Source organism: Abramis brama, assembly GCF_963993115.1.
Source record: "Abramis brama genome assembly, chromosome: 14".
NCBI classification, from domain to species: domain Eukaryota; kingdom Metazoa; phylum Chordata; class Actinopteri; order Cypriniformes; family Leuciscidae; genus Abramis; species Abramis brama.
Genome location: NC_139976.1, coordinates 6,880,015 through 6,902,175, shown reverse-complemented (window position 1 = coordinate 6,902,175; position 22,161 = coordinate 6,880,015). Strand labels below are relative to the sequence as shown.

The 22,161-nt window shown below is 38.5% G+C and overlaps 1 protein-coding gene across 2 annotated transcripts in view; it reads left to right on the top strand.

Moving 5' to 3' along the window:
- Positions 1–22,161, top strand: part of cdh10b (cadherin 10, type 2b (T2-cadherin)) — a 49,608-nt gene that overhangs the window by 1,816 nt on the left and 25,631 nt on the right. For both annotated transcript variants that reach the window (XM_084135127.1, XM_084135126.1), the window contains exon 2: positions 6,181–6,519. In XM_084135127.1, the coding sequence (XP_083991253.1) occupies positions 6,322–6,519 (198 nt within the window). In that variant the 5' untranslated portion in view covers positions 6,181–6,321. The remainder of the gene's footprint in view (positions 1–6,180; positions 6,520–22,161) is intronic.

The window sequence follows — 22,161 nt, the reverse complement described above, 5'->3', positions numbered from 1 at the left end:
TAAACTTTATTACAAGATCCATCTAATATCTCGGTATTTTCTCCATGAGATTAAACTGAATGCAATTTCAGACCTCCTGCTTCTCAGATTGTTTTCCCCTCTGAGAAAAAACTTCCTAATAGTCTCTCATGGAAGAGATTTCAACAATGTCTCAAACTTTGCTCAGATTTGCGAGATTTCAAAGTCAGAAATTTAGATATGAACTTGTGAAATTCTGAGCTATGAACAATAATTGTATAGCTTCACTCTATCACATCAAGAACTTTAGAGGTGCTTCATGTATAAAACATTTTAAGGGATCATTTTATGGATTTAGTTAAATTATTTATTTGTGTTTTAATGCTTTTTTTTAATTAAAATTTATGAATTAAGCAGCTCGTAAGACACATTATCGCTAGATAATGTTACCTGTTAAACATTAAAGTATTATGAAATTATTTAAGACATTTCTCCTTACATAGAACCTTTTTGGCATAAAGTGTTCTTTAAAAATGAGTCAAGAACCCATGGATCCACATAAGAACCTTTTTCTCTATGAGTGTATATTTCGACTGGATGGTACATTAAGTATTTTCACTTTCTAAACACAATCTGTCCTGAAATTAACATAAAATTTATATTTTGCTAAAAAAAGCCAATCAGAATCCACTTTCTGGATTATGCCTTCAGTACAAAATCATTAGCATTTATTTTTCCCCTTTAGACTGAAGACATATGAACGAGACACAGATACAGAACTTTCAGTGTTATCTGAGAGAGAGTTAGCTCCACCAAGTGGCTCAAAATTCTGTGCTAAGCAGCAATGAAGATCAGTCTTCATCATGTTGATCTTGAATCTTTTTAAGCCGTCATGACTTTACTTTCACAAACAAGCATTTAAAACCCTAAAAACCCTGCTGCCACAAGCCCCAGCCCTACATTTTAAAGTGATGGAAGGGCTCTGCCATATTAAATGTTTAAACAAAACAAACTTAGCCTCCATCTTTATCTGACCATGGCAGAGAGATTGATGCCCTGCAAGTGTTCTGGAGAGACCAGCGGCCTCATTTATAACCGTTGCGTACGCACAAAACAGGCTCTGAAAGAGGCGTACGGCGCTTACGCATAAGTTGTGATTTATAAAAACAAACTAGACGGGAAAATGTGTGCACCGGCTCGCAAACTCTGACCCATGCGTACGAACATTTTGGAGACGGAGCAGTTTGGCGACACCGATGGTGAGCTGGAGTTAAATGTCTTTTTAGTCACTTTTAGACAGAACATTTTAAGAAAATTATACATATAGGCCTACAGAAAGATAATACAAATATACTTTCACTTACCAAGCCTATCACATGAAGCAAACATCCATCCATTTTTTTAAATGTTGGCCGTTTAGTGAAACTGACGCATATTTATCTAACGGCAGATGCAGGAAAACCGTAAATCATCACGAGTCCTAATCATAAATATACAGTGAATGTCCAAAATAACAGTTTAAATAAATACAATAATGATTTAAACTATGTTTTACTTATGACATAAACATTTAGATTAAATATGCCATTCTCTTTAATGGAATTAAACACTTAAATTACATGAAATCATTACTGAGAAGTTACAATATTTTTTTGTATTCAATAAATATAAATATTTGTAGTGGATGCGATGCTTTTGAACACTTTTACTGTGGAATGTTGTGTTTTAATGTTTGAACTACAGAGAGAATTTGTGTTTGCATTAAAAATATAAATCAATTAAAAATACAATTTGGCTATAGTAGAAAAGATTGAGAAAAACTTTCTCTGAAATGTATTTTACACTATTTGTTTTATAAATACACAGTTTTATGAATGAGACCCCAGGAGGCTGCTTCGATTGTGAGATATCAGACAGGCCTTGGGCAATATTTCAATCTTTAAGCGATTAGTTCATCCTGTACACAGAAGTTCTCCTGTCAATCTTATGAGCTGCATGAAGTCTCTATCATTTAAAGCTTGAGATGTCAAAATCTCAAGGTCAAGAAAAAAAGAAGCACCAAAAAACTTTCCCCAAGCAATAATAAGCACGACAAATGCACAGACACAAGCTGCCGTATCCCACATATGGCTGCAGACATCCATCAGAACACAGTCAGGTGTGGACAGAAATAACCCAGTTTCCCTAAATGATCCGTGTCTGATATGGTCTTAGGGGGAATATTCTAGGGAGAGAAAGAGGGGAGGGGGGAGAGGGGAGGGGTGTTTGGAGGCAGATAGCATGAGTGAACGAAGCCGTGTTGAACTCTGACAGATGTATTCCCCAAAGACAACGCTGCCCCAGACTGCTTTTATAAACCTCGGGAGAAATATAGCAGTACCTTGCAGACAGGACAACGGCAATTACATAGACTATGGGTCTGTGTTTGTGGTAGCGGTCTGATCCTGCAGACTTTAGTGGTGTATCACTGTCAATCAGGCCTGCAAATTACAAAACGTGAACTTTGTTGTACGCCTGCATTATACCGCTCTGCAGGGGCACAAAATGTTTTGCATGTCACACAGATCAACTGGGTCATCCGTGTGCAGTTTGCAGAAGGACAACGCGCCATCCTCTCTGCCAATTAATTCATAATTATATAGCATTACCTCATTATGCCTCGACTAGCATATCCACACACGCCTAAATTCACATATACACACTAATTAGACGCTCTTAATAGGACAAGTGAGAAGATTCTTCCTCCTCGCTCGACTCCCTCGCACATCCTTCGTTCCTCCCCTTATATAGTATCACGGAACGGATCCTCCCATACAGCCGCTCATAAACAAGTTTTCAATGCACTAATCAAAGTGAAATAATTAAGTGACAGTCCTAAACATCTGGCAAGAGATTTTTTTTTTCTTTGTTGTATGCTAACAGGCAAAAATAATAATATAAAAAGATTCACTGGCCTAATACTTAATAGGCATGCTGTATCAAAGATTAATATCCAGAATGCTATTAAACCTCAAGGACAGCCTTGAATGATAATTAGAAAATGCAATCATGAGAATCACCACGCATAAATTGGTGCACACAATTGCGGGCATTTTTTTCCCAGAACGTTCTTGACATTGCAGAGGAAGGGCTAAACTAACATGATTTTTTTTTTTTTTTTTGCATTTTCTGGCACCCTGTCCTGCAGTCATCATAGAAACACACAATTTCCTGTCTGGGCCTTTTTACAAGTGTTAACATCTCCCCGGCAGAGCTGGATATAAACAGCACTTCTCACTCCATTATTATGTTGTGTAAACTTCCAAAAACCTTGTACAGCGTGTGATTTGATAACTCAGCTCGCCATGCCTAATGAAAACAAAACCAGCCCGAGGAGGTTAACGTCAATTATTAAACAACACTTGTGAACAATGAGAACCACACGTCGTTTGTGCAGTAAACACATGTGTGGATAAGAATTTGTAATGGCTAAAAATCTTTTTAGTAATCCCATGTTGTAATCTCAACAGCATCTTAAACTGTACTTAATCTTGCCAGCATACCAAAGTCTCCAATAAAAAGTCTCATCATTCTTCCAACACAAAAGTATCTGTGCTATGCTATCCTCATTTAAAGCTTTACTAATATAATTTAAGAGAAACAAAATTGGGTATTGAGAACTCTTACATTGAGAACATTGAATCTGAGGTATGAAGGGAACATTGATTCATCAGTTTTTAACCACAAATGTCTATATATATAAAAAAAAAAAAATGTCTCAAACTGTGCTCACATTTGACAATATACCAACATCTGCAAAAAAATAAAAAAAAATAAAAAATCACAACAAATGGTTCTGGTTTGCTATGCTATGTCAATACTTGTCTATTTTGGCTATTAATTTCTTCTCAGGGATTTTAGGAGAATCATCAGAGGAAAAAAATAAATATATATATATATATATATATATATATATATATATATATATATATATATATATATATATACTTGAATGAGACATAACTGAGAACTCTATTAAAGGAGAAGAAGAATGTCATTTCTAAAACAGCATTCAGAGATTTGAGCCACAATTAATTTCAGCAAACTTCAGGAAACTTAAATAATAATAATAAACAGATACATAAAATACATAAATAATAATAATAATAATAATAATAATATGTCTCCTATTTCTCAGATTTTTCTTTTGTGAAAAACATTAAGATACCAAATTATTATTAGTTATCTGTGCTGCTTTCCACATTCATTTTGTAACTGTGTTACTGTGTGTGAAAAAAAAAAAAAAAGTTTTTTTCTATTTATTCATTTTAATGGATTTTTAGGACAATCATGGGAAACTTGAATGAGACATGAGTGAGAACTCTGTTAAATCTCCTGAGCTATAAAGGGCAACCTCTGACTGGATGAATGTCAATTCTTAAACAGCGCTCATGAATTTGGATCCGCAATACATTTCAGCAGACTTCAGGAAAATACATGCAATAAAGTACATAAAATAAATGTATAAATATTAATAAATGTCTTCTGGTTCTCAGAAGTCTGCAATAGACTAAACTGATTGTGCTGTTATCCACATTCATGTTGTAGCTATACTCTCTTACTGAATGCAAACAATGTGTGCTATTTTTATTTTTCCTAAGCAATTTTAGAAAAAAGAGAGAAATTGAGAAAATAAAGATGAAATTGATAGATAAATGACACATCACTGAGAACTGAATTAAATCCATCAGTGCTATGAGGAGGGGAGCGCCAACAAGCAGACTTCATTAGGTTTTGAAAGAGCGTTGCAATAAACATGCATGCATCAGAACTCATTTTTATTACTCTTTTGTCCACGCTCACCCTTGAGCTAAAACCACGGATGGAAAACATGTCATAGTAACCGTTAAATCAATCGAGTCGATTGTGAACCATGACACTGACAGATGGATATTTATCTGTCCGCCAAGGTCACACCAGAGACTTGAGCGGGTTTTTCTATGCCAGCTGCTGATTACAAGCTTCTCTACGACCCTTACTCCAAAATCAAATGTGGGCGGCACTTTCCCTACATAGACACAGACCGTCTCAGTTTGTGCCAAAGTGTGATTCACATACCGGATGTGAAAGGCTCAGAAAAAAATGTTTAATTCATAAAGACCTCTGCAGACCTTCCTAATGTCAAAGTTCTGCCCTACTAGCTAACCTTGAGCTGCATTGAAACATATGTCTGAATGGAAGATTGGGCCACAAAAGGCCTCCTCTGCTGGGGCTGACAAAATTCATTACTCACATTAGCGAAGCCAGTGATTCCACAAATTACAAGTAGTCTGCACACTTTCAAACGCTGCCTAGTGAATAATTCCTAACTTCATCCATATCTCATTAAGTAAATTATTGGATTCGTATTCACAAGACAATGCTCATTTACATGCATAACTTCAGTCACATCAAATAGAACCAGAGCCCTAATTTGCTCTTAGACAAAGAAAGGAATGGTTTTGTTCACTGGGATGGCCCCGCTGACACCGTGTGTGTTTTATTTCTCTTTCTTTTTCTCCCCCCTTTGCCTAGCCTCCCCTTCTTTTCTTTTCTTTGATTCAGATCGTTAAACAAAAACGCCACAACATTATGAATCTGCTCCTCGTTTGCTTGCGATACCCCTGGAGACGTTTGCCTTAATGAATGCCTGTCAGGCTAACCTGGCTCCTTGGCCTTTTCCTGCAGACTCCTGGAAAATGGGCTTTCGTCAAATGAGGGAAGAAAGATTTATTAGGATTAACTTCCAAAAGCCAATAAATTATGCATACATCCTCCAAATTACCTATCAGAACTAGTCCTAGAGGAGAGAGCGCTTCTGTGAGCCGCTGCCTTTGCTTCTTTTACGCTAGTTTGTGATATAGAAGTGGAAGTCCTCCGAATTTTTCAGCAGTTCGAGTTTGCTATCGACTTGCTGCGTTTTGGCGGTAACCGCAAATCTATACCGAGTGAGGAAAGTAAATGTTTAGAGATGTTCAAGCTCAAGAAGTTCATCAATTAGAGACCACCAAGTGACTGCTGTGTGCTAAAATCACTTAATCTTTTGTGATCAATCAATATTAATGATTCGTTTTCTAGTTAGCCAACATGATTTTTAGTCAGCTAACATACATTTACAGAGTGTTGTTATAATATGTGGCACTCGACCCAGAGGTAATTTTGCAAATTAAATGCTTTCTTAAAGATCTTTTCTCTCCATCGCAGGCCCCAAGAAGACATAATTGAAGAGAATTAAGGATAAGATGCCCCATTTCGTCGGTCCCACTATTCAGCAGTATCTTCAACACAGAGCTCTGTTTCTTAATTGATTCCTTGTCAAGGACTCTCCAGGAGTGATCGGATACAATGATAATCAATCAAGTTACTTTCCTCCTGTTGTCCTGCTTGCTGGGCTGGAGCAGTGCACTGATCCGGCCGGTGCCTGGAATTAGCACGTTGGATCGGGATGGACGGACTCTACACCGCACTAAACGAGGATGGATGTGGAATAGTTTCTTTCTCTTAGAGGAGTGGACAGGAACTGGAAAACAGTATGTCGGAAAGGTAAGAGCTGTTACTCTTAGGGTTGAAGGAGCTTCAAATGTTGGGACAGGTGTTTTTACCCCCTATGAAAAAGTACCTTGGTATTACCATGGACATAGTACCATGATGATAATACATTGGTTGTCTTTCAAATGCCTTACAATGCAATTTAAATGGAATATAATCAAACCGTACCAATAAATTAGCATGTTTTTACCATCTTTATCATGGTACTTTTTAGCACAACAAAACAACAAGAATAAAGTGTATTTTATGAGTGTACTTATAAAGTGACTATATTTCAAGCCGTGTGTGTGTTTCCTTTAGTAGTTTAAACAGTAGAGCATTGTGCTAACGACACCAATGTCCTGGAATCGATTCTTAGGGAATGCATTAACTTATAAAATGTATACATTTGATGCAATGGATTAAAGCAATTGCCAGATGTAAAAATGGCAATCGAACCTGTGACTGTGGAGTTGCTAGCATCATGGGAATTACAGTATAACATATGAGCAGTTTCAGTCAGTCTGACCATTAACACACAACACAAACAAGCACAAAGTGTCAGTTATGAACATGACTCACGAACATCAAATTAACTCATACCTAGCGGATGATGCTTTCAGCATGATAGCTAATGATGTATTAGAAGAAAATCAATGTAGGCTATTACGATGAATCGATGTGTGGGATACAAAGAGCCATAATAACCCTCTTTATATCATTGACCACATCCTGACGTTCCAAAACAGAAATTATTGTGTGGGATTAACTCAATGGCTTACAATATAACCGTGAACTGACAATAACAGCTGATGTCCTGGCTTTCAGCATGCACGAAAGATGCATTTTAGCGAAGATCAACTCGGGACATGAAACAGTTGAGAGTCAAACCTAGACGTGCCAGTTGTTGAAAGGTGGGCCTACCAGTGCAACATGATTCGGTTAAAATCAAATGCAACTCGTATGGCGTCAGATCAGAGTGCAACGCTTGTCAAGCCACCGGCATCAGACAGCAGAGACAGCAGCAGTTACAACCCCGGTTCATGCGATGAGGGGGTCGGCGCAGCCTGTTGACGGACAATTTTACGTCAAAGACTTCAGCTTTCATCATCACATTCACTGTCTACAAGTAAATGGGATGCTTTGGTTGGAGACATGAGTGGTAACACAGACAGATCAACATCTCTTCCTCTAATGGTGCAGGGTTGTTTTTGTTGAGAATACTGCAAGAAAAGAAACACGCGAGCGCACGGAAAAAGAAAGGCGAGCAAGCAAGAGTGGGTGAGGAGAAAACAATAAATCAATCAAAAACGAGAATGAGATTCCGCCCTCATAGAGTTTCATTTTACGTGACAAGGCAACAAAACAGCGCTGACTGGGAAGAGTCCATCGGATGAGGAAGTGTCAGACTCAGCAGTGTCCTGGCCTCTTTCCCGGAGCTTTGATGCTTCTCTCTTTTCTCTAGCTCTTTCTCCTTCTATCTCTCCCTCTTTTCCTGGCTGCTGCGTTTCTCTGGCTTGACAGCAATCACATGCTTTTGGCCCGCATCTCATCTACCGTCCACTCTCGTTCCCAATTAAAGTGCCAGAAAGACACAGGGCTCCCATAAATACTGTAGGAGGGCGAGGGAGAACGAAACACCCACATGCTGGTTCAGGGAGACCACTGTGGAGCGACTTGATCATCCATTCCATCCATTTCCCCCCATTTCTTACTAGTGTGTGTGTGGGTGACGTATTAGATCTTGTGTAGTCCAATAGATGGGTACTTTGAGCCCCAGCGAGAACCCATCAAAGCCATTGATGATTCTCCTCATAAAGATAATTCAGCAACCTTTTACGGAGCCTTGTGGGATACCATATTTATGTCTGTCCAACCAAGGCCTCCACTGGCCCCCCGACACGACAACAACCTAAAAGAGGATTTATTTTCCAGTGTGGACCCAGAAATAATCCATAAAATGGGAAGAATATTTCCAATAAAACATCAGTCCTCTCATCGCTTGCTTCAGAGGTCTTGTAGTCTATAGCCATTTGATGCGTTTCACAAGAAACATCTACATATGGTACACCTAAACCGTACAAGCTACAGTTAGTTCAACAGTAGTTCTAAAAGAAGTTAGCTACACGACAAGATACAATCAAAAACTATAGTTAACTAAATTAAAACAATATGTTTTTAGCAGTTATATACAGTAAGCTGTGGAGTTTTCAAGTTTAATTGGAGGTGTTTCACTTGAGCAGTATTTATATTCAATGCACATTTATTTGTATAGCTCTTTTCACGATACGCATTATTTCAAAGCAGCTTTACAGATAATGTACATTAGTCCACATTACAATTTAGAGTGATCTGTTATCAGAGGTAACTGTCTAAGTTATGTATTTCAGAAATGTACATATACAAAATCACAGTTAGCGAAAAATGTATTAATTTAAACAATGTAATAATTTAATGCAGAAACAATAAACTCATTGAAATAATGAATTTTTTTTGTTCACAAATGATTATTTTATGATTATTATGAAAAATTTAGCATTGGTGCATGTTGATTCAGAGTTTGCGTCATCTGAAGTCTTCGCAGGAGTTGGCGCCATCTCTTCATAGGTGTTGGGGATCTGCAATCTTCATAATAGGCTGGATAAGTTACCTCAATATGGGCATCCTTAAAACAGAGAAGCAAACAGAAAATAATTAGCGTAGCTGCTGTTCATAACATTAAGCAAGACTAATCATGTGCATTTGATCTGATATAACTGTATAAGGCAAGGAGATGCATTACTGTATATGAATGCTAGGCTAAAGAGATGCGTCTTTAATCTAGATTTAAACTGGGAGAGTGAGTCTGATCCCCGAAATCATTGCTGTATGCCATATAAATATACATTTACAAATTAAAACCACCAATAAAACAAAAAAATATATACAAACAGAAATAATGAGCCATATATTATTTTACCTATATACACACACCCCTAAAAGTCACTGAATAATTTGCACACAACCAACACTGCAACTAGGATGAATATTAAAGTGAGAGATTCAATATTAGCACTAATGCTCCACAGAGCAAGTATACTATAATTTATAATTCAGTTAGTCCATGATATGTGAAAACAGCTACTGCCTTGAATTAATATGAAGCCGCATCAGGCAGAAATGCAAAATAAACAGGATTAAAGAGGCAGTTTTCTAAATGTAATTTTGTGATGACTCGAGCTTAAAACTACTCAGAAATCTTTCACATTTTAACAGCACATACCAATATGTGTATAAAAGAGAAAACTCACAAACCAGAAACATCCTTCTGGCCATCCACTGGTCATTATGACCGCCCAGGCTCCGTGGCCCTGTTGTGCAGAAAAGAAGCTCAGAAGTGCTGAAGCCCGCCATGCATTTTGCCGCTTTTGTGTCATGAGTTTGATGTGGGGGCAGCGGCTCACATGGCGTGCCATCAGCGCTATTGATGTGAACAAAATCCTATTAACCTTCTCCAAGCCCCATAATGCATTGTGCAAATAAACCCATTGCCGTTTTCCCGGTGAGCTCTCTTCTTCTGTCTACCTAACCCTTTTGATCCTCTTCACGTAAATACTCGGCGCTTTAATAAAACAAAGAAAGAAAAAAAATAGAACGCCATGATTTTGATCATTTTTGCAAGCATTAATATCGAGAAGGCAGTGATGGCTCACATTTGAATGTTTAAATATTTAGCACAGGTTCATTAGGACTTGTCAGGATTATAAACTCATCTGAGCGTGGAAAACCACATCATGAAGCGATAGAGGGGAAACTCAACTGCGTGTTAATCTGACAGTTGTAGCACTATTGCAAGTAATTATGTGATGTATTACAGCAATTCTAAATATTACATGTTGTAACATAATTGCATGATAACATAATTCTGACATATATATAAATCTCTTCTAGCATTAATCGACATTCTTACCGAACATTCATAACATATAAACACAACACACTTTTATGTTAGATGCGATTAATCACGATTAATCGATTTGACAGCACAATTTTTAATATATCCATTTACTCTACTTCTACTGCATTTTTACATGTATTGTTTTTATAGAACAGTTTTTCTTATTTTCAGATGCACTTGTGACCTGTCACTCCTTAACTAAAATGTTACAACTGTATCATTATCCAGCACCATAGGTTTTTTTTTTTTGTAGTAATGATAATAATAATAATAATAATAATAATAATAATAATAATTAGAAATCCACAATGTACTTCTACGGCAATTGTACTTTTTGCTCAATTCGTTATTTTTATTTTCTTGTTCTTGTTGTTATGTTTTATTTAACTTGACTTGTTACTCTAACAAAAATATTACAAATGTACCAATATCTGTGCAACACCATATAGTATTAGTTTAAATACTAGTAGTAGCAGAAAAATAATTAATGAATTATTCATATAAATACATCCTCAGTGACAGCATTAATAGTCAAAGTAAACATAATGAAAATTTGAAAATTTCTATTGTTTTCAGTTATTTACATGTTGATGGCTTTTGCACTAGAGTAATCCCGGTCTCATTATACGTCCACCAAGTACCGTTTTGTTGATTTTGCGTACTTCAAATTAAAACTCTGAACACTCAAGGGTCGTCTAAAAAATGCGAACAATGAACAAAATACAAAAATCTGCTATGAAGCACACTGAACGGGCTGGACAAAACCTGATACAGATCTTGCGGATCCCCCCCCCCCCCCACACACACACACACTTTCTGTCACAGCAAAGTCAGGCCTCACAGGAACCTCCAGCTATCTAAGTAGTTGCAGTACGTGTCCTTATCCACTCAAATGAACCAGCAGAGTCCACAGCCAGCAGAGGAGATTAGAAGAGAGAGAGAGAGAGACTGCTTCGCTGAGTTTGGGTTCATGCGCTTTTCAACTCCTCAGAGAGTCTGCATGCGATGAAATCTGTTGTAAACCTCCGCGAGTGACAGAAAAAAAGTGTAAAATCTACAGAGCAAACCGCATGGCCTTATGATTAACGCCTAACATTGAAACCACAAAACGGGTGAGACGAGGCAGCGAGAAGGAGATTGCATTGCAGTGTTTGTGTTGAGTTAGTCAACTTGAATGTGACTCGGTCCTACTCTGAGTGAGCTCAAGATATACACAAAGAAAGAAAAGGGGGGGAATACATAATTATTCTATATCCGTTCTGGGCCCAGGCTCTCATTTTCACAATCTCCTCTCTGCAGTACTAAGCAAGTGTTCACCACCGACCTGACAAGAATTGTCAATGATTTCTCCCGTGCTCGACTGACAATCCCTCTGTGTGTGTGCAGGGGATTTAATTCCTAAAGCTGCTCCGAGTCAAAGGCTAATTTTGTGCTACGCGAATTAGCACAGGCAAATGAAAGCAAGGCCGGGATAAATCCACGCTGCCTTTACTTCATATTCAACTGTCAGCTCATTATAATCAAGAACATCCTTCAAAAAATAATGGAAAAAGCACACGTTCGCTTGGAATGCTGGCACGCTCCATGTGTTTCTCCATGTTGCCTCTTTGGGGACACGGTAGGATTTTTGACTGGCAGAGATTATTTAGGCAAACTCACGCCGGAGACATATTCCTGCCAATAAACAAAGGGTATCTGTTCAGGATTGCCGGTGCCATAGAGAGCTCAGTGTTGTGCCAAAAAGTGCCCCCAGAGCAAATGAGCAAGTGATCAGTATTCAGTGCCATGCGGCACTCTCCCTGTAGTGCATTTGAAATGAACAGAGGGATTGTGGTTAGGGTTGAATCAGGATCTATGAGGCCGAATCAAATCGCTCATATTTTTCACGAGTCACTGTGAAAGGCCGCCACATGGCCGACAGACACCTTATTTTGAAATGTATTTTAATTTGTTCCCAGCAGCCCAGAGGTGCTTTGCCTCTTTCTCTTTTTTTAGCTGTTTTTTTTCTCTTTTTTTGAGCTGGCAGTAATTAGGACACCCCTAGTCTTCCAGTGTGCAGCCAAATGGAAAACATTGGCTACACTGTGGAAACGAAACATCTGGTGAATTGCGATATAGACCTGTTGGAAAATAAATAAATAAATGGGGTTTACAATCAATTAGGCAAGTTACTAAGGTGCCTGCAGCAATTCTAATCGTACATGTGCCAAGTGTTCATGATATGCAATGATTTTTGTCCAAAGCAGCGTAAACAACACACAGAGCAAACATAAACTTGTACTTTTAGGCTAAATGAAATGTTTATGTGAAGCACCATGTTAATTTAACTCTACACTCCAAAAATATTATATTCCAGTACAAATATCGAAATATTCGTAAATCAGGATACATTATCCTACTTGAGAAGGAAAAACATGAGATATTTAGTCTTGTTTTCTGAAAATAAATAAATAAGGTGTATTAGCATAAAACAAAAATATATGGCAGTGGGGTACGAAAATTAATCTTGTTTTGTCCTGAAATTAAAAATTTGAATAAAACCCTCACAGGTACATTTAGCATTTCACAGGTCTGCCTGAATTTGTTTGCACTGAGCAAGAAGAAACACGCACAGCCCTAGTGGCAACTTTTCCGAGTTTTCAAATGCGTTATATTTAGAATGAAGCATTTTGTGTTAACGACTTAAAAAGCACTGAGACTTGTAAATTTCTGCTTGTAAACATCGTCAATGTTTATTCAGGCTCTTCATTCTCTGCGTAGAATATTTCCTGTTCTCTGACTGCTGAAATAATATGCAAAGGCTAAAGACTCACCAGCAGACAGGTAGTTATGAGACGCATTACGCCTTTGCTAAAGCGGGGCCAAAAACATCTTTCACACATCGCCTTTATTCCTGCAGGGATTTTCAGACTCGACCACAGTCCACCTCAAATTAATGACCTAATGAAGCCTGTTGTTGTCGTTGAAGCGTGTGTTTACCTCAGAGATTAATGCAATGTTTTATGTGCACCCTTTAAAGCGCGAGTAGACGCTCGCCTGACAAATACCAATTAGCCCTGAGAAGCTGGGGTTTGTATTGGCTTTATGCGGTTGTCTGCTTTCATTGCATGTCTTTGTCTCAGATGTCTTTTTATGGATTTCAAACTCACGTCTGTGTGGGCCATGGCAGCGCTGGAGGATTTCTTCACAATAAAGGACATAGAGAGACTAATTATGGTGCTGTCAAGGGATTTTATACATAGCGGAGATGAAAATGGAATCTACATCTTCATATCGGCTTCCTCTGGTTACAAGTAGCATGAAAGTCCTTTTCCAGAAAATATTCTTTGGAGGTACAACGTGCTTTGTTCTGAAATTAATGAAAGAGAATTAAAAGATGAATCACAAATACAATGTATGATACGTGTCAGAGGTGTAGCATACATTGACATATGACTTAAAGGCCTTCAGACGTTCATTTAAAACCATCAAGGTTGCACAAGGGTGTATTTCAGACTGTAGCTGATGTGATCTGTCATGCTTTTCTGTCTGGTTTAAATGTTAACTCTGCCCTAAACCGTGGCAAATGTTTGAGCATTGAGAGGACGCGCTCATGTCTGAAACCTTGTAGTTCAGTATCAACATTTACGAACAATGATTAGAAGTTCAATATCTCATTTAAGACTTGTTAGTTCTTGGAAACTGTTATGTAATTCATCACTTTATACCTAAAATATAATGATTTTGAATCCCATGGTGAAAAAAAGTGAATAATTTTGATCATTTGTAGATCATCATAGCTGCTACATTAAAGGTACAATGTAACTTTCTAGCCGTTAAAAAACAAATTGCATGCATTTTGCGGAAGAACATTGTTTTGGTTGTGCTTCGGATGAATATGGTTATCCTACTGCAAAATCACTACTAGGTTTAAGATATATAACCAGTTTAGATGGAAAGGAAAGCTGACTGGCTGAAGACGTTACTGTAACTATATCTTTACAATAGCTCTACCCTTCACAATATATAATGCTTTACAGTGAACATGTTAGAGAGCTACATATAGCATTTTATCTGTACAGTAATAATACATTAAAGGGGTCCTTGATTATGATTTCACTTTTTTAACTTTAGTTAGTGTGTAATGTTGCTGTTTGAGCATAAACAACATCTGCAAAGTTATGATGCTCAAAGTTCAAAGCAAAGGGAGACATTTTCTTTTACAGAAATCGCTTTTTAAGGACTACAACAAACGGCTGGTAGGGACTACAACAAGCTTCTTCCCGGGTTGGTGACATCGCAAACCCTAACATTTACATAAACCCTACCCCCGGGAACACACAACAAAGGGGGTGAGGCCATGTTAGGCTGCTTTATGGCGCTTTTCCATTACCAGTACCAGCTCGACTCGACTCGACTCGACACGACTCGACTCGACTCGGCTCGCTTTTCGCTCCATTTTCCATTGCAGATAGTACCTCCACAATAGTACCTGGTCGTCATAGCGATGCCGCAGGAAACTGCCGTGACTTAATCTTCTACGCGGCACACACCCACTACCCACACACACAGGACAATGGAGGAAATCGAGTGTATGCTGTTTTTGGATGTTTTTGTTTTTGCTGTTTTTTATTCAGGATACTCCGTCTGGCGCGTGCAATGATGACGCAGTGAATAGTGACGATTCTCTCTGACCAATCAGCAGTCTGCCGTGTTTTCACGTCACATTTTAGTATCGCCTCAGCTCGCTCAGAACCTTGCCGGAGGTGGTACGAAAAAAAGTACCTGGAAGCAGGTACAGGTACAACTTTTACACAGTGGAAAACCAAACAAAGGTGAGTCTAGTCGAGCCGAGCCGAGGCGAGCTGGTACTGTGTAGTGGAAAAGTGCCATTAGAGAAGAGGAAGAGGAGTTGTCGCTGTTTTTTACTCAGAAAAAGTTGGTCCTAAGGCTGACGAACGTAGAGACGTTAAAATGTTAACACTGTTCTTGAACATTATAATCTCAATGTTTGTCTGTGCGCTGCACATTTTACGGAGAACAGCTTCCAGAAGAGAGTGCAATGCAGGCTATATGCACAAAAGCTTCTCCTGAAAGACATAGCCATTCCCATTTTGTCAGGACAATCTGTTGTAAGTATACTTGTAAGTATATCTTATAATTTGTAGTTGTGTTTTCTATTAACAGTTCCAATTATAATCTTTATGTAGTTGCAATGATAGCTTCTATGTGATTGAAGGGCAAAGCTTTCCCTCCGCTAGTCTGCTAACTAACATTACAGTGTTGATGTGTTTACTGTAGCTTTTGTAAGCTCACTGGTTTTGTAAGCTTTTGTAAGGTTCACTGCCTCTTAGGAACATTATCCATGATTAATCCATGAACAAATTTTCCGACAAATATTATTAAATGGTAGATAACATCGTACCTACAAAAAAAAACAAAAAAACATACCACTCTGAAATGTCCTCTGAAATCTGTGCTTGCACAGTCCGTGCTTGAAATCCGTTCAGCACAATCCTCTAGTTTGTTAACATTGTCAGGGTCTGAATCAGGCTCGAAATGTTTTGAAATTGACACTATTGTTAATATTTACATCTGAGTAGAGCTTGCGGTTTTGAAGGGCCGTAACATTTCCCGAACACGCGCTGAGCGCTGCCAATCACAACACAGTGGGCCAGCTAACCAATCACAACACATTTCGTATTTCGAAGGGAGGCGTTTTATTGAAAACAAAGCGTTCAACCAGACTGGGGAGATAAGAGCTGTAATAATGTAAAATATGTGAAAAACAATGCGTTTTTGGAACAATCAAGCATGAAAACATATTTTAATACACCCCAAAACCAAAATCAAGACTTTGTAAAAGGGCATAATAGAACCCCTTTAATCACCTGTTGATTAAGAAAAAAAAAAAACATATCCTTGTCACTTCATTTCAAATCCATTAGTTCTCGCTATCTCCAAAAAGCCAAGCAATGCTGATTCTTGTTTATTACAAGCTCTGTCACGTTCTCTTTTTGCTAGCAGACTCCTCTGTTCAGATTCTTTTTTTATAATGATTGATTTAGCTGCTCCGTGTCAACCTTTCTATCTCGTTGTGACAACTAACCTATGACACTCCCACACCATCAAAGTAGCCGGAGCAACTTTTCTCTTTTTATGGATATGATGAGAAATGCACGGGCGAGTGTGTATGCAATTTCCTATGAAAACAAACATTCTTCATATTTGACATTTCCATCAGAAAAAATAAATAAATGCATCTTAAGATGTAGTTTCTTCCCAAAAATTGGTTCAACTACCATCACACTTGGGTGTAGAGTCACTGGCTGTAAATATGTTGAAAATAATTAGATCTTATCTCAAGTTATTTATATCTGCTTTGGCTTTCCTGCATGCTGTGTCCCTCACTCGCTCTGTCACTCAGGAGAATGTGGACCCGTGAGATAGAGCGCACAAACATTTCATTAACCACATGCTAATGATCGCATGCTAATGTTTGCATAGATTACTGGCTTGGAGCTGAAAGCAGAGTCGTTCTCCCCCTTCGCTTACTGTGCCTGACAAATTCTGGATTTATTTATTTGGACATTTCTGTCGTTCTTGTCGGTGACTGTAAACATTGAGGTTTGTCATTATGTCGCAGAAGGTTGATTACAACACCGGCTTCATGGAAATCAAGTCCAGGACACTTGAGAAAAAGCATGCAAATGTTATATTCTTAAACATTTAATATTGCATTGTTGTCTGTCTGTCTGTCTGTATTGATGGATTTCTTTTCTAGAGCTGGACTTAACAGCTCACTCAACCAAAGTGCACTACTATTTTTATATATATATATATAAAAAACCTTTTATGCCCCTACACTGAGAAAAAAAAAAAGAAAGAAAAAGTAATACAGACGTCTGATGTGTGCATATATCCACTGACCCACAAAACCCCTGCAGCGACAGAGTCTGCAGTGTCTGGTAGTCACAAATGTATGACAGCACACTGTGTTTACAAGATGGGGAAATTAGAAAGCATACGGTACTACATCTGCACTCATCTAACATACCAAGGCAGCATTTTATTTTAATTTCACTCTTAAAAATAAAGGTTCATCCATTAAACCTTCCCATTGCACAAAAGGTTGTAGTGGAAAAAAGGTTATTCATTCTACCTCCCCAAAGAAAGGATCTTGGGGGAACCACATATTGTTCTTCTAAAAACCCATTTTTGGTTCTTCTTGGCACCTTTATTTTTAAGAGTGCAGGCTAATAAATAAGCTTAAAAATAAAATTGTTTGCCAAATGTTCAATTGGGCTAATGATCTGAGCTATTGGTAACTGTTTAAACGATTTTGAACATTGTATTGTCAATCATAATTTAATGTTAAATTGTCAATATTATAGTTTTGGCATCATTTAGAAGATTAAATATTCTGCTATAGATTTGGTTTCCAAATCAATACATACAGCATTGTATTTGTAGATTGTATTGGTATAAACTGCTGTTGCATTAAAAGACAAGAGTTTGGGGTCAGTAATATTTGTTAATCTTTTTGAAAGACGTATCTTATTATCTCCAAAAAACTGTACAAAATACAGTAAAATAGTAATGTAACATATATTTTTACAATTTAAAAGAACTGTTCAGTCTTCAGTGTCACATGATCCCTCAGAAATCACACTAAAATGCTGATTTGGTGCTCAATAAAAAAAAGAAAATGTATTTTTTTTTCATGAATATTTGATGAAGCACATTATTTATTTAAGATAGAAACCTTTTGTAACAATGTAAAAGTATTTACTGTCTCATATGATCAATTTAATGCATCCTTGCTTGATCAAATATGGTTTGATTCTGAACCTCAAAGGCCAGAGCTCAAGCAATGGATATGAACTATAAGATATACTATGGTGAAGGTTTGCCTCATGAATATTAATCATTTGCATGACTGGGCAGTCTAGAAAGGTTACCAAGCAACGTCAGCGTGGACAAATTAATATTCATGTGATTTGCCATCACCATGTCATAACAACCACTGATTGGACTGCAAATGCAATGTCCATTGAAGCATTTCAGTAGATTCTGTATTTTAAAAAGAGAATATTTCATATTTGGTCTTTTCTTTCTCTCCAAACAAACCTGCATATTGTCCTGAATTTAAAATTCAGAGTAAAATGGGAACGTGTCTTAAATTGTCCACATTATTTGACTATAATTTAACAACACGCATTGACATTACTTTCTCTCAACTTTCTAACGCTGGAGCCATATGTCTTTTCTAACCACTAGGGAAAAAAAAAAAAAATCCATTGTGCATACGCTAATATAGTAGGCTACATTAGTAGGCTACATTTGTCAGGTTTCAAGTACAGGCTCTTCAAGATTTATTAGATTTCAGCTGAATACCTTTTTCTTTTCTTTTTTTTAAAGTCTTAAACAAGCTACAACAGTGTGTGAAAAATGTGTTGTATCTACCATATGGGTCTACACATTGACGCTCACATGTTGCCAAAACTGTTGTTTTATACATATTTCAATGCTGTAAAATATTTAGTTTTTCTTCTTAATGCACTGATATTTGAAGTGTCATCAACAATTATTGTAATTTAAACTGTGTGGTTATGCTGTAAATATGGATAACTGATACGCTCCATAATGCCTGACGTCAACAGATGACTTTTGTGAGGGAGCGGTGTATGTTTCTCTTCTCTCACTGTGTCAGCGGTGACAGCATAATCCCAGGAGAATCCGAACGATCAATAGAGTGTGAGCCAACTCTGAGACTGGAGTTTACAAAAGTAATCAAACTTGTGTTACGTGTGTCACCTCTAGACAGCCAATTCTGACATACTGTAAGCAAACATCTTTCTGTAAACAGTACAGATACACTTGCATAAAATGAACAGATGTTTGGAATAAAAACCAAGGGCGTTTCTAATCCAGCAATCAGTATCTAAAATTACAGTTTTATCAATGAAGTGAAATGTGGACTATTATAGTTGAAAAGGAGGTTCTCTGCGCTTCTGTAATCCACAACAATCCGGTGCAACCAAGGCAGGACAAAACAGAGCAGAAAAAAGGGAATCGATTCCCTTTTTTGTGGACTATTATAGTTTTGTATGTTTCTTGTTCTGTTAAACTATCTTCATTAAACAGCACAACCATTTTCAGTACCAAATCAGCATATTAGAATGATTTCTGAAAGATCATGTGACACTGAAGACTGAAGTAATGACTGCTGAAAGTTCAGCTTTTCCATCACAGGAATAAAGAACATTTTTACATAATATACTGTACATATATACATATATAAAAAAGTTATTTTAAATTGTAATAATATTTCAGAATATTACACTTTTTATTGTATGTTGATCAAATAAATGCAGCCTTGGGGAACATTAGACTCTTCTTTCAAAAGCATTAAAAAAATAAATAAAAATAAAAATCTCAATCTAAAGGGATCATTTACCAGGACAAAAACTGGAAAATGGGGACCAATCAGAAAACTACTGGGGAGGCAAGAAAACTCCAAACATTTTAATGAAAAAGCTTTTAGTTGAAAAAAAGAGAGAGAGAGAAAAAAAGGTTCATATTCCACACACAACACACGTTTTTAATATAAGGGAGGCTCAACCCCTCATAAATTAATAAAGTAAAAAAGGGATCATAATTTACTCATTTGAAAAAAAAAAAAAAATTCTGGTAATTTTCCATACAAATAAAATAAAGAGGAACTCAGCTTTCTATCTTAAAAAGGGCACAAATGCTAAATTCCAAACACCCACGCACTATATTCCAAAACTTTTGAAGTCATATGATTTGATAATTGGAACCAAATTACATTTAGGTATTAACTCAATGAAAATCTTGACATCTTCAATTTGCGAATGAATCGTCCTATTGAGTCACATCTCCTCGTTGAATCAGTTGATTCAGTCCACAAACTTGAAAGTTCACTGGAAGAGAAAAACAATGAAATTCAGCAAAATACTGCTTGTTATCCACACAAAGCTATCGTATGACTTCTGAAGACTTGGAACATATAGTGCACAAGTGAAATGGATCACAGTTATGGTGCTTTATTGGTACTTATAGGTAAATGAATGAAAGACCAACATGTTACTTCTCTTGAGGTCCAGAAAAATAAAAAAGAAGAGCTTAAGGGTTTGTACTGACACGTGTAACGGTGTGGTGCAGAAGACGAAGAGGAGTCAAAAGTTCCAACACAAACTTTTACTCACAATATAACTCAAACAGGTTCATATGAGACGGGACCAGGGTAGAGCAGACGGTGCAGGCGGCCATGGCGGAGACGATGGAGGGAGGAGCCATGGTGGAGCAGGGCTGACGACTCCAGGGGGCCTACTGACGGAGGCGGCGCAGTTGGAAGTGGAGACCCGGATGGAGCCGGAGAGCCAGGGCGATGCTGAGGATCTCGAGGGACATGGTGATGCCGACGGCTCTGGCAACCGAGGCGCAGGCGACCGAGGCGCAGGCGGGGATCCAGAAGGCCGCGGTGGAGCCGGAGTGACAGAGGACCAAGGTGGAGCTGGAGGGAGTGAGGAGCCCAATGGACGAAAGGGACGAGGCGAAGCCAGAGGAGTGTAGTCCTGAGGCGAGAGCAGGCCGACGAACGAAGGAGCCGGAGCCTGGTGGAGGGACGAGGGAGCCCGGTGGATCTGGTGGACTGATGGGCCATGGTGGAGATGAGATTAGATGAGCTGATGGATCGACGGGCCGAGGTAGAGTCCTGGTCGTGAAGGTTGGAGGTGGAGACCGGGGATCCATCTGCTGGCTGGCAGACCCACGGCGACCCCACCTCCCCGAAGGTGGTTAGAGGAGCTGAGGGGCTGACAGGCAGTGGTGGAAGAAGGGTTGAGAGGTGGTAGATGGTAGAGGGAGGCTGGGTGGGAATTCAGGAACCGATTCTGGCTCGGGGACAGACTCAGGTTCAGGCTCGGGAACAGGCTCAAGCTCAGGCTCGGGAACAGATCCAGATAAAGGCTCGGGAACAGATTCAGATACTACAGGAACAAATTCCGGCTTGGGAACATGGACAGTCCTTGGGGCAAGAACAGGTCTAAGAACAGAAAGGTGAACAGGAACAGGTATCGGCGTGGCAGAGGCCATCCAGGCTGAGGGCTCAGGCGGCGAGGCGGTGGCCATCTTGGCTGAGCAGGCATGACGTGAAGGAGCCTTGGGTCTGGATGTGTTCCGGATCGGTGCACAACGCTCTCCAGAAAGCCGATGGGGTGGTTAAACATGGCCCCGATCCAGAACAAGATACTCAGGCTCTCGTCGTCGAGGGCACTGGTGACGGCAAGGTGGAAAAAGTCATTTGTAAAAGAAAAAAAGTTTTTGCTCTCCTGAGCCATGATGATCATTTTTACCCTATCATCCATTTTGGGCGGTCCGATCTTCTGTCCCGATGTGGTACAGGCAGAAGAAGACGAAGAGGAGTCAAAAGTTCCAATACAAACTTTTACTCACAATATAACTCAAACAGGTACATAGGAGACAGTCAGAAGGTACACACACTTAATACAACAGATATCAGACAAAGATTGACTGAATAGAATGGAACTCAATACAAACACAGATGAACACTGATTAACAAGACACAGGTGATACAGATGATGATGATGACTAAACAAGTGACAAAACTGACGAGGTAACAGGTGTGACAGATGAACTAATGAAGGTTACCGTGGGAACAAAGGATTGGCGGGAAAACAGAACAAAGAAAGACA